The 17498-nt window shown below is 47.2% G+C and overlaps 1 protein-coding gene across 1 annotated transcript in view; it reads right to left on the bottom strand.

The window, feature by feature from the left end:
- pdgfc (platelet derived growth factor c) overlaps nt 1-17498 on the bottom strand; it is a 60551-nt gene that overhangs the window by 17594 nt on the left and 25459 nt on the right. The window contains exons 2-3 of the mRNA XM_048263244.1: nt 6449-6650; nt 1460-1637 (exon numbers count right to left, since the gene is read on the bottom strand). Of these exons, the coding sequence (XP_048119201.1) occupies nt 1460-1637; nt 6449-6650 (380 nt within the window). The remainder of the gene's footprint in view (nt 1-1459; nt 1638-6448; nt 6651-17498) is intronic.

The raw sequence follows: 17498 nt of genomic DNA, 5'->3' as shown, positions 1-17498 counted from the left end.
AACGAGCGAGATAGAGAGAGAGATAGAGAGAGACTTTTAAAACCCCATTATTGAACCATTGTATGGATCAAAACACTAAAAAGCTAGAATGTATCCCTCCCCCCAGTCACACCCACACCATGGCATAACCCCACATATCACCACATAAATGCCAGGATGCCATCAGCAATGAAGATCAGACATTTGTTAATACACCATTTCTGCGAGAAAAGAGTCACATTGTCCAAAACTTTAAAGCAAACATGCTCAACCCTAAGCCTTGATTCCACCAAAAATGTATCCACAAGGTTGACAATCCGCCCCTCCCCCTCCAACCGATTACCCTTCCATATGGTTAGTTTTTCTTGGCCAATCAACAAATTCATGGAAGTGCACAGTTCCTTTTTGTTTTTTAGTGAGATCCCAAAGATGAACAGTTTCGAAAAAGTGAACCCCAACCTTTCATCATGCCTTAAAGGAGACATCCGGCCGATTGTTACATGGATCTTGATCGCTAGACATCGCCGAGTACTGACGATGGAGAAAAAAACGACCAAGATCTGGCCCTGAGAGTCAGTGGCTGTTCCAGGGCAGCCTGATGCTCCTCCGACAGGTGAGAGGGAGAGAGGGAGAGGGAGAGGGAGAGGAGAGGGAGAGAGAGAGAGAGACAGAAAGAAAGAAAGAAAGAAAGAGAGAGAAACAGAAAGAAAGAGAGAGAAACAGAAAGAGAGAGAGAGACACCCTTTGACACACGGGGAGGGCACCCAGAGGGCAGCTATATGAGAGACAAAGGCCCCACTGGATCTAATGCAATATGAGAGAGAATGGACAGAATGGACAGATTGAGATGCAGAGAAAGAGAGAAGGAAAGACAGAAAGAGAGACAGAGAACAAGAACAAATGGAAACAAGGGATGGATCTTTCCTGAGAGAACAAGGAAGGATAGATTGGAGCAGCCTTCTGCTTTACTAAAAACCTCCTGTGTGTGTGTGTGTGTGTGTGTGTGTGTGGATTAATGAGAGAAAATTTCTCTCACTTCTCAAGACAACTGGCATCGTAGCTTGCCTCATGTACACACACACACACACAGACACATGTGCACACACACACACACACACACACACACACACCCACGCAAGCTCTGGTTGTTTGAAGAGATAAGGCCTGGAATTTTAAACAGGTGTAACGAAGCGAACATGGCTGAGGGCAGATCGGTGCTCCTGATCTGCTACACAATATCCAAACACACAGGGCTACGGCGGCCTAGCAGGCCCACACAGAACGCCAGCGTTGCATAACACACTTTGTGATTGTTACATTAACCATTATATAAGAGAGAAAAAAGAGAGGGAGAAAGATGGAGGAGGAGAGGAAATGTGGGAGAGGTGAAGAAAGAAGACGGAGAAGAAAAGCAAGATGATGATGATGAAGGAAGAGGAGGAGGAAGAAGAGAAGAAAGCAGAAACAGTGTGTTCCTGACCTGCGGCAGTAGTTTGTATCGGATGGTGAAACCGGGCTCTGAGGGGAAGTACTCGTCAGAAGTGAAGTGGACGCGGAGCTGGTTGCCGGAGGAGACCTGTGGAACCGGCGCAGACTGACCACACCAGCGGCCCAGAACCACACCCGACACCGGGTCCTCCACTTCAACATAGTCATACCTGCAACAACAACAACAACAACAGCAACAACAGGACACAGATCAGAACTGATCAGACAGTACAAAATAATGCACAAAGGCAGTAGTTCCAAAGAAAAACACTTGTGCATAGCTTATGGTTGCAGTTAAACTCCAGTGGGTTATAGTTTCCACAAATAATATCACACATTTTAATGCTTTTATTTGGACCTTAACCCAGGGGAAGATTCACAGATCCAAACATTGAAGGAAGTATATTACACACTTAGGCAAGTCTGATCAAACACAGAATGCATTGTGCTTTTTTATGAGAGAGAATGGACAGAATGGATCTAATGCAATATGAGAGAGAATGGACAGAATGGATCTAATGCAATATGAGAGAGAATGGACAGAATGGATCTAATGCAATATGAGAGAGAATGGACAGAATGGACAGATTGAGATGCAGAGAAAGAGAGAAGGAAAGACAGAAAGAGAGACAGAGAACAAGAACAAATGGAAACGAGGGATGGATCTTTCCTGAGAGAACAAGGAAGGACAGATTGGAGCAGCACTAGTGCTTCTGCTTTACTAAAAAAACTCCTGTGTGTGTGTGTGTGTGTGTGTTTGTGTGTGTGTGTGTGTGTGTGGATTAATGAGAGAACATTTCTCTCACTTCTCAAAACAACTGGCATCGTAGCTTGCCCTGTGTACACACACATACTCACACGATACACACGGCATCGTCGTTTCCAACTAACAGCTAATGGCCCCCACATGTAGTGTTTACAACTCAAAGAAGTCCATAAACAGCTCACACACACACACACATACACACACACACACACACACACACACACACACACACACACACACACACACACACACACACACACACACACACAGAGAGAGAGAGAGCTCTGAAGTCTTACTTACAGCTCATATGAAGAGATGTACTATACATCCAGTCTAGATGGAGAGAAAGACATGCAGAGTAAGAGACAGAAACAGAGAGAGAAAGAAACAGAGAGAGAGAGACAGAGAGAGAGAGAGAGAGAGAGAGAGAGAGAGACAGAGAGACAGAGAGAGAGAGAGAGAGAAAGGAGACGCAATAGCTCATCATCAGTCCTGAGTATAATTGTGTTGCAAGTCTCCGTTGGATTAATTAAATTGGGAAATATGCACGTGTATCACTTCAAGGTGTTGGGCCGCCCTGTAAAGCATAGTAATCGTGTGTGTTTAATAGCTTCTCCCTGTCCAATGAAATTTCAAGACACACACCGTACACACACACACACACACACACACACAAACACACACACACAGATGCTCACAAACACAATCAAAATTCTCGTTTAGTCAACGGATACCCACAACCCCAATTAAAGTCCTCCCCGGGTGATTCAGAGCGCCATCAGAAGCCTTTGCAAAACCACTCACGGTGTCTCACTGTGTGTGTGTGTGTGTGTGTGTGTGTGTAGCCTTTGCAAACCCACTCACAGTGTCTCACTGTGTGTGTGTGTGTGTGTGTGTGTGTGTGTAGCCTTTGCAAACCCACTCACGGTGATGCGTCTGCCCGTAATTGTGCCCCTAAATGAGACAGACTGCTGCACGGTCTGGGTGGTCTCCACTAAACCAATCTACGGTAAGTAAACATTTATGAAGACTGCTAATGTGATGAGCGCAGTTCTAACAGGATTCACCTGCTCTAATAGATGCTAATGCTCTCCCCTGTGTGTGTGTGTGTGTGTGTGTGTGTGTGTGTGTGTGTGTGTGTGTGTGTGAGTGTGTGAGAGTGAGTGTGTGAGTGCGTGTGTGTGAGTGTGTGAGTGTGTGTGTGTGTGTGTGTACCACAGTGTTCAGCATTAAGCCTCAGTGTCTCTCTGTCGTCTGAGGACAAAGAGGCCCCTCGCTGAATTCCGTTTGTTGGATGAGAATCAAACGCAGTAATTACAGATGTTACTCCCATCAGCAGGCACCTAGAGAGGAGGTTCTCCTTTAATTCTGTTTGACGTGTTTGTCTGGGGTGTAATTGACATTGTGTGTGTGGGTGGCTCGTATGAGGTATTAGTGCCAGTGAAACGTGCCCAGCTTGTCTCGGATCTTATTTCAGTGTTATTTGTCAGTGACAATAGGATGCCGGACGTCTGTTAGGGTTCAGTGAGTTTCACTTCTGCAACTCATGCCAGCAGCCACACCAACAGACAGCCTGTCTGTGCTGAATTAGCCACACCAACAAAAGCCTGTCTGTGCTGAATTAGCCACACCAACAAAAGCCTGTCTGTGCTGAATTAGCCACACCAACAGATAGCCTGTCTGTGCTGATTTAGCCACACCAACAGATAGCCTGTCTGTGCTGAATTAACCACACCAACAGATAGCCTGTCTGTGCTGAATTAGCCACACCAACAGATAGCTTGTCTGTGCGGAATTAGCCACATCAACAGATAGCTTGTCTGTGCTGAATTAGCCACACCAACAGATAGCCTGTATGTGCTGAATTACTGAAGGCCTTTTCACACAGAGACCACGCTAAATTTGCGGGAAGAGAAGTCTGAAAAGTGAGGTGAAAATTTGCCGGCCTGCTGATCTGTTCACATGATGCGGCATTTTGGGGAGCCAGGAGGCAGGATCAGCTATAGTAAATTAAATTGTGTCGCGGCAACAGGGGGCGGTAGAGTGATAGTCGAGGTCTTATGTGTGGGCCTTTAGATACAGCAGGTGTGTGATTTCAAAAACCATGGCGGGAGAACCGACTGCACTTTGGTTAGCTTGCATTTGCTTTGCTGTTGCTGTTAGAATGTTAAATTCTTTCGATAGATGTCTTCAGACAATAAAACGTAATTTGAAGGGAAATTGAAGAGAAGAGTTTCCCCTTGCCTTGGCTGCATAAATGTACTGTCGCATAATTTATTCATGAAATCATTCAATATTACAACAATAAAAATAGCTTGTGTACTGTCTTAATTGAAACATGCTTCGCGCACAAATGATAGCCTGGGGCAAAGAGAATGGACATCTCAACATAAGGATACATTAGAAGATGATGATTAGTGTAAACTTTGTCACACAACGTGCAGTTCTTTAAAAACGCAACGTTCCATTCAGTCATAAATCATTGAAGCGTAGGCCTAGTGCTCGTCATGAAAAGAAAACAGCAGAAATATTTTTCAGGTGTTTAACAGTAGGCCAAGGCGCACTGTTAGCATTTATGCCGAAGGCGACCTCCTCCACGCACACACACACACACACACACACAGACACGCACACACACACACACACACACACACACACACACACACACACACACACACACACACACACACACACACACCCTCCTCAGCTGCCTTTCAATAAAGACACACGGGACACGCACGGCACTAAAAAAGGGATCCACGGAAACGTTAAATAAACACAAGCCAACACATCTCACCATGCACACACACACACACACACACACACACACACACACACACACACACACACACACACACACACACACACACACACACACCCTCTCTAAGGCCCCTTCTGATAGGGACAAGGCAAACAGGACATCTGGAGGTGAATCAGTCTGAGTTTGAACAGTAGACAGAAAGACAGACTGACAGACATACAGAGACACACACAAACACACACACACACACACACACACACACTCAGAATTAAGAGCTGGATATTCATGCCACCCTCTGCTTGGTTTAGTTTTAGCATGCAGTGAAATCCGTTTTACAATATATTATATTTGACCAGGTTTCACATTCAGTTTAACGGTGGCAAAATACAATCCCCAACACACACACACACACCCACACACACACACACTGACAGAGGACATAGAATCCTCTCTAGGTGCTACATTTCCCAGAACGGGTGTGTTCACAGATGGCTCATCAATGATTCAACTGGGCCACCTCATCAGACAGTTCTCAAGACTGACTATATCACCAAACTACATCACACAAACACACTGTCTCCTGTCTGCATGAACAATAAACATGCATACACCCTGGGCCTTTAGGTGGAGTACACACGTGTGTGTATGTGTATGCTTTTGTGTCTGTGTGTGTGTGTGTGAAGGTGTGTGTGCTTTTGTGTGTGTGTGTGTGCGCGCATGTGTGTGCTGCTGTGCCTGGATCCTACTCAACTCCTTTTGACCTGTGCCGCAACATGAGAACATGGAGATTTAGACCTTTAGACCTAGATTTGTTCTAAAAGTACGTCAGTTCACTCTTTCAAAATCCTTCATGCATTCATTCTATTAGTGGACTGTTAACTGATGGTGTGAGCATATCACTAAAGGCCTTCTGTCTTATGCACTTCCACTGTAGATGTTTCCCACTTGTGTGGATTAATGCCCTTTGTACAGAGGGAAGCACATGTGAGACAGTGCAGTTTCACTGATCAACAGAGCTTTCACAAACCTACAAGCATGACTAAATAAGCTAGCTTTGCTGAATATGCCAGAGTTAGCAAGATAAGAGAGGCGAAGTCTCTCTCTCTGTTTCTCTCTCTCTCTCTCTCACACACACACACACACACACACACACACACACACACACACACACACACACACACACTGGTTCTACAATGAGCTGTTTTAATGTCTCAACACACAAAATAACCAGTTAGTAAGCATATAATTGTATATTATTTCTTTGCATTGGTTTTCACACATCATTGTCTGTCCTGGCTGTCTTCAGAGACATCATGAGAGAGATGCCTTTTGCAGTAGATCTGAAAACTATATACACTTACAGTAACTGGTTGTGTTTGTGTGTGTTTGTATGTGTGTGTGTGTGTGTGTGTGTGTGTGTGTGTGTGTGTGTGTGTGTGTGTGTGTGGTCGTACTTGCAGATTCCATCCTCTGGGTCCTCCAGTCCGAAGCGCTGGTCGAAGGTGAGCTGAATGCGTGCGTTCTCATTGGCTGCGACGAGTCTCCACAGCAGCTGGGTGCTCCGCGGGTAGACGTGGGGGAAGTTGGGGCTGTGAAGCTCTCCATCTCCCTCCTCATTCACATGGATCACCTTCTCATGCTGGGACTCCTGTACTCCTGTACACACACACACACCACACACACACACACACACACACACATCGGGGTGTGAGACTTTCAGGAACACACACTTTCAGATACATACAGACACATAGACAAACACACAGACACACACACACACACACACATAAATATACAAATCCACTCATACACACAAACACACATATGCACTCAAACTCACAAACACACAGACACACACACACACACACACACACACACACACACACACTCACACACACACACACACACACACATCCTCATACCTAAAATTAGGGCTGAGCAAATTGGGGAAAATATCTCATTCCGATTTTTTCCGACGGATACTGCGATTGGAATTTGTGATATTATTTTTGGATGTCAGTGAATTGATTTAATTCAATATTCAATATGTCTCTTAAAGTTGTGCCACTTCTGGCTGACTAAAGCTCACCAATCAGAAGTGCTCGATCAACACTGCATGGTATTTGTAACTTTTGTGATTAGAATATTTCATTGGTCCATATTGTGATTGGCGATTGCGATCACAATAATTGTGCAGGCCTACTAAAAATACTCACACATGCACATGGTATAAACACACGTGCAAATCACCAACAACAAGGCAGATTCTATCATACAGCGCAGCTTCTCCAAGCACCAGGGAACATTCTAGAGGCCAACGAGCTGATCAAACCACACAGTGCAGCTTCTCCAAGCCCAGGAAACGTTCTAGAGGCCAACAAGCTGATCAAACCACACAGTGCAGCTTCTCCAAGCCCAGGGAACGTTATAGAGGCCAACGAGCTGATCAAACAGCCGGGGAGAAGGCAGGGAGAGAGCGAGTGGGAAATTAAGTGTAATGACGAGCCTGACTGCAGAAGCGTCTGATAAAAAGGCGGGTGCCGAGTGTTTAATGGGAGTCAGGTCACGCTCGGGCGAAGCTCCAAAACCACACGGGGGTTTCAGCAGCCCATCAGGGAGATTTGGACTCTCGTTGTTCGCTGGTTGACATTTTTACAATGTGGCGTTGCACAACAGGGATGTGGTAGTTGGCGAGGGCACCGTCCTTCACAAAACGCGTCCTGATTTATGAGCTCACCACTTTGGCTCATTTAGACTGTGTGAGGGTGGAGCTACAGCACCACTTGCTCATTTACATGGGGGGTGGGGGGTTCCCTGCAGTGGATCCGCTCCTCACTGAATCTTGCATGGACGACTACTTATCAGTTAATCAGAACATGGCACACGCTGAGATTAGAGCACATTGAATGACATTATTACCCAACCCATTATCCAGCAACGTAAAACAATTTGGAATATTCCTGATGACCCGATACATTCCACTTAAATGTCCATAGTGATAAAAACCTAAAACTTCCTCTTTACATCAATATTTTATTTTTGAGTATTTCATAGTCAGTATGAAACCAGAAGTGACCTTTGACAAGCTTAATGAAAGAGGCATACAATAGACAAGAACAGGACAGAAGGAAGGCACTGAAGCTGCAGACTCCATCCGGCTCCCAGGGGAGACTGAATAGCTTTCCATTGCTGGACACAGGCCATCAGACTGGACTCTAGACTGAGTATTGATCAGGCCAGCTCACATTCAAGGAGTCATTTAGGGGAAGTCATAAAAATGGGAACTTATTTATGGTTATGTTTTCAGGGCTGTTCTCACTGACTGCAAACCTGGCAGTCACAAAACAGGAGACAATTATGGGATGCAACACACACACACACACACACACACACACACACACACACACACACACACACACACCCTTGTCCTCCTCACTCATGTTCTGACAGCATTTCACATGCTCCGTGTCCTGAGGGCTGCTCTGCGTAATTAGTTTTGCAACTGAGAAACATCTCCGATGCCTCTCGGCCCACAAAGCAGCCGGCATCACCAGCACAGGCATGCCCGATCTGGGCCAGATCTCCCCCGGGTGTGGCCCGCACCCAGCTGCCGTGTGTAGAGTGTGACCTCTGACCCTGATGCTTGTGTTTGTCCTGTAATTAGTTGTCCTGTGTTTGTGTGACCCTGACCCCTGGAAATTTACCAGAACGCTGTGACTGGACGCTGCTGAAGGGCAAACTGTGTGTGTGTGTGTGATTTGTCTGAGTGTGTGTGTGTGTGTGTGTGTGTGTGATTTGTCTGAACAACTGTTCCTCACTGCAGTTCTGTTTCCACTCTTTCTTTCTGCTATCCATTTCTTTCTTCCTTTCCCTTTTTTTTACCACTCTCTCGTTTCACTGGTTTTCTGTGGCCTGTCACATCTCCTCTGTTATACTGTAGAAACTGGACATCAGGACGCTCTGTCACCCAGTCTCTCCTCTCCTCTCTCCTCCTCAGTCCCCTCCTCCTCTCCTCTCTCCTCCTCAGTCCCCTCCTTGGGCAGCCGTGGCCTACTGGTTGGCACTTCGGACCTGTAACCGGAGGGTTGCCGGTTCGAACCCCTACCAGTAGGCACGGCTGAAGTGCCCTTGAGCAAGGCACCTAACCCCTCCTGCTCCCCGAAGCTGTTGATGCAGGCAGCTCACTTCGTCGGGATTAGTGTGTGCTTCACCTCACTGTGTGTACACTGTGTGCTGAGTGTGTTTCACTAATTCACGGATTGGGATAAATGCAGAGACCAAATTTTCCTCATGGGATCAAAAGAGTATATATACTTATATACTTTCCTCCTCTCCTCTCCTCTCTCCTCCTCAGTCCTCTCTTCCTCTCCTGTCTCTTCACTCGTCCTCTCTTCTCTCCTTTCCTATCTCTTCACTCCTCCTCTCCTCTCCTCTCCTCTCCTCTCTCCTCCTCAATCCACTCTTCCTCTCCTGTCTCTTCACTCGTCCTCTCTTCTCTCTCCTTTCCTATCTCTTCACTCCTCCTCTCTCTCTTCTCTCCTCTCCTTCCCTCCTCTCCTGACCCCGCTGGGCACCCGTAGCAAGACTGCAGACAGTAGCCTAGGCTATGACCCCGCTGGGCACCCGTAGGCAGTGTTTCATTCTCATCCTTCTCTCCTGATGTCACACTCTTCAGCTCAGCTAAAAACACACATCTCGCCATGACGATTCCTGACACCTCTCTCACCTCTCTAACACTGCCCACACATTGACCATCTTAGTGTCCCACAGGCTTTTGGAGAAAACCGCTGTAAAAACACAAACTGTAAACGCAAATGAGCACGTTAGCAGGCTAGTCTGCACTCACTGATGCTGTGATAAATGCAGCTGTTGAGTGAGAGTAGCGTGTGAAGCTGACACACTTGCTAAATTACAGAGTGTGTAATTGTCTATGGACCCTTTCAACAAGGTAAACAAAAACAATGCTTGAACGTTCTATTTGGGCCCCAATCTACTTCCTCTGCATTGATAACATATGGAATGTTAAAAAGGAAGTCTTGTGGGGCCAACTATGATGCTGATGATGGAACTCTCTTGAAAGGGTCCATATTCACCAATGATGTCACCAAATAACCACACACCATATTAGGAGCACTATGAGAGTGTACAAGGATACAAGGATACAAGGAAGTTTATTGTCACATGCATATAGTTACTGGAAGTAAGAAATGCAGTGAAATTATGTCTGGTGTCAGCCTATTTGTGCATTAATGGGGGGGGGGGGTAAAGAGTGCAGTAGAAGAGGGGTTTAGTAGATTAAGTGGCAAGGGCTGCATAAAAAAGGTGGGGGAGGATTGGGATTGGGTGGGGGGCACCAACAAGGAGCATCTTGTAATTGACAATTGATGTGGTGAGTGTAATTGCACTCTGAGCCACCGCTGCTGTGTTCAGCCCAACACGTGACTCATGTCTCTGGGCCTGAAGCACTCACTCCGGCACCATCTCAGAAAGCCACCAGCACTCAGCCGGAAAAAACACATCTCACAGTTGTAAGCCATTAATGATTTCACTAGAAGCTCCAAAATACGGGGAGGAGAGTGTGTGTGGCTTTGTCTTTGTATGTGTATATGTCTGTGTGTGTGTGTGTGTGTGTGTGTGTATGTGTGTGTGTGTGCATTTTTGTGCCTGAGTGTGTTTTAGAAGTGATGGTAGGGTCTGTTGGAGTGTGTGTGTGTGTTTGTATGTGTGTGTATGTGTGGGTGTATGTGTGTGTATGTCTGTGTGTGTTTGTGTGTGTGTGTATGTGTGTGAGATCCTCCACAGAGTCCTGAATTCTCCATTCATCTAGACTCCTAATCAGAGAGTGTGTGAGTGTGGAGATCCATAAGGAGAGGCCTGATATGCTCTGTAAACAGCCGTCATGTGAGCCATATCGTGAGCCATGATGTGAGCTGTAACGTGAGCCGTAACTTCAGCCGTAACGTGAGCCGTAACATCAGCCGTAACGTGGGCCGTAACGTGAGCCTTAATGTGAGTTGTATCGTGAGCTGTAACGTGAGTCATAATGTGATCTATAACGTGAGCCATAATGTGAGCCGTAAAGTGAGCCGTAACGTGAGCCGTAACGTGAGCCGTAAAGTGAGCCGTAACGTGAGCCGTAACGTGAGCCGTAACGTGAGCCGTAAAGTGAGCCGTAACGTGAGCCGTAAATTGAGTCGTAAAAGTGAGCCGTGGAAGTGAGCGCCGTGAACCGTGGCAGGTTATCCGTGAGCGTAACAGGCCGTAGCGTGAGCCTGTACGCGGCACTTTTATGTGCAGGACGTGCCGGGGATCAACGGAGCACCAGGGAGAGAAGAAAGGCACAAGACAAAACGTGTTTGGCAAATTCAGTTCTACACTGTCCTGCAGACAAAGATCCAGCACGCATGCGCCCGCACACAGACACATTCACACTCACACAGTTACTTCTGCACACTTACACAGGCTCTAATACTTATTACTAATGTGTCCAAAAGCAAAAATACATACATGCCCACACACATAACTAATGAAACACATGCATTCACACACAAACACACACACACACACACACACACACACACACACCACACACACACACACACACTTCTTCACACAAACACACACCCACTCATTCACTTCCCTCAAACCCTGTTCTTCTATTTTCTCTGCAGACAGAAGAGTGTTTGGGTCTGGTTGCAGGCTCTGTCTTTTGATGAATAGACACCTTGTCAGTGCAAGGGCTCGCTGCAAGATGATGCTTGCTCTTGCTCTCGGGAGGGGAGGGGATGGGAGGGGGAGGCTTGGGACGAAGGCTCTCTGTGCTAATAATCCAAACAAAAGCCCCTCCAGGCTACACTTCCTTTGCCCGCACCTCACACACACACACACACACACACACACACACACACACACACACACACACACACACACACACACACACACACCACAAGACAAAACACTTTATGGAGCAAAGTTACAGGAGAACGTCATATTGGACTTGGCATGGATGAATTCCCTTTGAAGGGAGGAAAGAAGAGAGAGACAGGAAAAGAGACGGCAAGAAAAAAGAGATCATTTGATGTCTCTTTTCATCAGGCGTGTTGGAGCAATGATCTACTGTGATCGTGATTGAATGTCTGTGAAATAAGCTGACAACCCTGAACCGACTACAGACAAATGCATCTGTTCAGGTTCCAGAGAAGAAGCCATGGCATGCTGAATAGAACCCCACAGTTCCCAGAGAAGAGGGACACTCTGACCCTTGGTGCTGAGATTCTCAACTTACATAACACGTTCTAAAACCAAAACTGTGAGGGAGAGATTTGCGAGGGAGAGATAGGGCTCCGCTAAAAACACAGCTTCTTGTTGCTATGTAACCCTAGACTCTAGTGAGGACCACAGTGTTCTCTGCAAGTTGGCAAGTTGGACACTTTGAGACTCTGGCGATTCCTAAGGTTTTCCTCAGCTGTTGAGTTGATGAAATTACAGGTTTCTAAAATTATTTTCCAAAGCCTGGTTCTCTGGACATGTTAAAGTCCTGGACATGTTAAAGTCCTGGACATGTCCTTCACCAGGCATGAGAATGATTGCATGCATATATGTATGTATGTATGCATGTATGTATGTATGTATGCATGTATGTATGTATGTATGTATGTATGTATGTATGTATGCATGTATGTATGTATGTATGTATGTATGTATGTATGTATGTATGTATGTAGTATGTATGTATGTATGTATGTATGCATGTATGTATGTATGTATGCATGTACAGTTAAGAACAAAATGATTCATACCCCTGATTTATTGTTGATTTTCTCTTGACCAATATGTTTGTTCTGACTGAAAATGACACTTAACATGGCTAAAAGTTTGTGAACAATGTGGTGAGAAACATGGAATCAAAAAGAATCCATTTTTCATATTTTGTTCTTTATTTTATGAAAATGCCATGTCCAAAATAGTTCATACCCTTTTTAAATAATCAGTGGAAACATCTTATTTGCATTCACAGCTCTCAAAATGGTTCTATAATATTCTACCAGGCCTCCATGTTCCACAATAATTCTACAATTGCACCTTATCCTATAGCAGCAATCCGGTTTGAGGCAGGAATGATTCTTGCCATCAATCCGGCTTCTCAGCCTGTTTTTGACTGATTGAGGTCCGCTTCCACACACCTAAAATGTTGATATTGTTCTGTGTTAACCATTTCGCCTTGTTTGGCTGCATGTTTTGGATCAATAGTGGTAGTCGGGTCCACGTCATTTCATTGGGTAGGTCCCTGCGAATAATCGCCTGACTTTTCTCTCCAACTTAATGGCTCCTTGTTTTGTGTTACGACTATTTTGATGTCACAGCTAGCTTAATTCCCCAATCATTTACATGTTGCAAGAGCACAACCCACATCTGTGCTGTAAATATCCAGACCAGCGTACTTTTGATTTCCCTAATGTCCTTGCACACCTGGTTGTTTTGCTACTTTGTTTCGAACATTGATCAAGCATAATTCTGTCAATCAAACATCTCATGCAGGCTGTATAACTTTATATTTACTTAGCTATATTGTAATGAAGGATATCATAGGGTTTTTAATTTAAAAAAAAAAAAAACATTTATGTATTGTATTGGTCAATTGTAAGATTGTAAGATCCACTATCTCAGCCGGCCCATTTGAATTTCAGGGTAATCCCACATAACTTGACTCCTGTTGGGAAACGATGGTGTGCTTCATGTAGCGTCTGAATTGCTCTTTTCTATAGGACATGTTTCTTCGGGGAGCAGTGAGTTGCACAGCGTAGAGACAGGCTGGTGCTTGGAACCCCTCCTGGGCAGGGGGGATGCGCCCGCTCCTCGCCCACCGGCTTGCTGCATTGCTACACTTATACATGGTACAGTAAGCACCACACATGGTTTCAATGAAGGCCCACAGAGTCCTTAAACTCCTGCAGCCAGCCATTACAGATAGACACATGCTTCTGGAAGAGGGCTCTTTGTGTGTGTGTGTGTGTGTGTGTGTGTGTGTGCGCGCGTGCAGGTGATGGACACATGGGAAGCTTGGGAAAGCCTCAGCAAGCGAAGAATGGAATTTCGCTCTGTTGCCGGTGTAATTAAGAGCATACAATAAAATCTGGCTCAACTGAGGGAAGAAAAAAGAGGAAAGGAGGAGAGGAGGAGAGGAGGAGAGGGGAGAGAGGGGAGGAGGAGAGGGGAGAGAGGGGAGGAGAGGGGAGAGAGGAGAGAGGGGAGAGAGGGAGAGGAGGAGAGAGGGGAGGAGAGGGGAGAGGGGAGGAGAGAGGGGAGGAGAGGAGGGGGAGGAGAGGAGGAGAGGAGGAGAGAGGAGGAGAGGAGAGAGAGGGGAGAGAGAGGGGAGGAGAGGAGGAGAGGGGAGGAGAGGAGAGAGGGGAGGAGGAGAGAGGGGAGGAGAGGGGAGAGGAGGAGGAGAGAGGAGAGGGGAGGAGAGGAGGAGAGAGGGGAGGAGAGGGGAGAGAGAGGGGAGGAGAGGAGGAGAGGGGAGGAGAGGAGGAGAGGGGAGAGAGAGGAGAGGAGGAGAGAGGGGAGGAGAGGAGGAGGGGAGAGGAGGAGGAGGAGAGGGGAGGAGGAGAGGGCTCTTTGTGTGTGTGTGTGTGTGTGTGTGTGTGTGTGCGCGTGTGTGATGGACACATGGGAAGCTTGGGAAAGCTCAGTGTTAAGAAATGAATTTCGCTCTGTTGCCGGTGTAATTAAGAGCATACACAAAATCTGGCTCAACTGAGGGAAGAAAAAAGAGGAGAGGAGAGGAGGAGGAGGAGAGGGGAGAGAGGGGAGGAGAGGAGGAGAGGGGAAGAGAGGGGGAGGAGAGGGGAGGAGAGGAGGAGAGAGGGGGAGGAGAGAGGAGAGAGGAGAGGGGAGGAGAGGAGGAGAGGGGGAGAGGGGAGGAGAGAGGGGAGGAGAGGAGGAGAGAAAGAGGAGGAGAGAGGGGAGGAGAGAGGAGGAGAGGGGAGAGAGGAGGAGAGGGAGGAGGAGGGGAGGAGGGAGGAGGGAGGAGAGGAGGAGGGGAGGAGAGGGAGAGGGGGAGAGAGGAGGAGAGAGGGGAGGAGGAGGAGGAGAGGAGGAGAGGAGGAGAGAGGAGAGGGGAGGAGGGAGGAGAGGGGAGGAGAGGAGGAGAGGGGGAGGGAGGAGGAGAGAGGGGAGGAGAGGAGGAGAGGGGAGAGGAGGAGAGGAGGAGAGAGGGGAGGAGAGGAGGAGAGGGGAGAGGAGGAGAGGAGGAGAGAGGGGGAGGAGAGGAGGAGAGGAGGAGAGGGGAGGAGGAGGGAGGGAGGAGGGAGGAGGGAGGAGGGGGAGGAGAGGAGAGGGGAGAGAGGGGAGAGAGGGAGAGGAGGAGAGAGGGGAGGAGAGGAGGAGAGGGGAGAGAGGAGGAGAGGGGGGATGTTAGAAAGAAAGTTAAAAGGACAAGGGGGCTGTTGAGGAAAGAGCGGGAGGAAGCTGAAATGGGATGTTTGTGTTTAAAATGGACGCCAGTCAGTGGCATACTGGAAAGTCTCCCACAGAGAAACTGTCAGCCTGCTTCCCCCATGAGCTTCACATATTTCACACGCTCCCCCCCAACATCCACACACACACCCACCCACACACACCGTCATGAGCTCACATGAGCCTACAAACCCCCACCAACCCATAAAACATGGAAATGTTGCTTTCTTTTCCCCATAAACTAGCAGCCCTTTTCTCTCATTCATTTTGCACAAACACCAACTTCAGTTTTTGTTGGCTCAGCACAGCTGTCATGTCTGTCTTACAAAAAAAAACACAATTAGGCTCAATTAGTGTGTTGCATGATGGGCTGTGATATGAGTAGCAGAAGTATTACACTCCTAATGCGTCCCTGCTGCCATGTTTCTGAGATCCGCGACACACGCTGCCAAAGGAGAAACCTCGTCCACTGTCTCGTGTCATCCCACTTTCTGTGTCCCAAGTCATGCGAGATCTCACTCACTGTTTTCACTTCCGCGTAAAGATCTCTCTCTTCCTCTCCCTCTCTCTTTCTCTCCCTCTCTCTTTCTCTCACACATTCTGTCTCTCTCAAGTCACCAGGCTAGGGAGAGGTGGGGGTGGTGGTGGAGAGGGGTGCTGTGTGTGTGTGTGTGTGTGTGTGTGTGTGTGTGTGTGTGTGTGTGTGTGTGTGTGTGTGCTCCATTGCACCCCAGCTCCATTTCTGGGGGATCCCCAACCTTTTCCACTGCCCTGACCTCACCGGGGGTTGGAGGGGGGTGGGGGAGGTTACCCAGTGTCTCCCCACCCTTTAAATGCCTGTCTCCTGGCTGCATTACCTCAAAGCCCACACACACACACACACCCGACCCACTTCCCTGGCGTGCGTAGGCCAGTCCTGCACCTCTTCTCAGCAGAGGTGAGCGTGATTGAGCCAGGAAGTGGCCGCGGGATAAATAGGCCTGGACAGAGCTGCCTTTGTGCTTTGTTCACACTTTACAGGGTGGGGGTGGTGGGGGCCAGGGAAGTGTAGGTGTGTGTGTGTGTGTGTGTGTGTGTGTGTGTGTGTGTGTGTGTGTGTGTAGGTGTGTAGGTGTGTGTGTTTGTGGGTGTGGGTGTGTAGGTATGTGTGTGTGGGTAGGTGTGTGTTTGTGGGTATGGGTGTGTAGGTATGTGTGTGTGTGTATGTGTGTGTGTGTGGGTAGGAGTGGGGGGGCAACAACAGGGGGCAGTGCTTTAAATATTAACCCAAGACAGAGGAGAGGTTCACACACAGGTGGGAGGGAATACACATATACACACACACACACACCTACACACACACACACACATTTTAGATACTTTATTCAATTCGACATTACAAGTAAATTTTCATTAGGAATCAAATGTTTTGAATGATCAAATAAATTAAACCACATCAGCACATTGTTATGTATGACAACACAATCTCAGGGGTACAGAAAACATCTCCTTTTCCAAATAAACATGCTTCCTATAATGGCTGAAATTAAGCAGTACTTTACCAACTGTTTGGCTCTTGTTTTCAATAGCCCCCCAATACAAAGTCCCCGGGTCACCAGCCTGTGTACTCTCACACACACACACACACACACACACACACACACACACACACACTGTTGAACACATAATTGCGCCAAAGGCACATAAGTGTTTCTCATTACTGAAGCATGATATTAGCTCTTTAATTTCATCCCATAAACGAGCCTTGATATCAAAACAGCCAGAGTGCTCCTTTACTACTGCCCAGAGGTGAGGTCATGTGATTTGAAGCAACACTTTTCTCCCATACTGTGTTTTGGACCGTCCTTTGACAGCAGACACACACACACGCCGCGACGCACCCTTCGCCGCGACGTTCGCAGGCACACACACAGCGCATGCGACGCCTTGCATACTTGCATGCATCGCCACTTTTTGCTTGTCTCCCATACTGTGTTTTGGACGATGACAGCAGCCTTTCCCTGCTTTCCTAACAGAGACAGAAGAATTTTTTTTTTTTTTTTCTGTAAA

Source organism: Alosa alosa, chromosome 14, assembly GCF_017589495.1.
Source record: "Alosa alosa isolate M-15738 ecotype Scorff River chromosome 14, AALO_Geno_1.1, whole genome shotgun sequence".
Taxonomy (NCBI): Eukaryota; Metazoa; Chordata; class Actinopteri; order Clupeiformes; family Clupeidae; genus Alosa; species Alosa alosa.
This window is presented reverse-complemented; position numbering and strand designations above follow the sequence as displayed.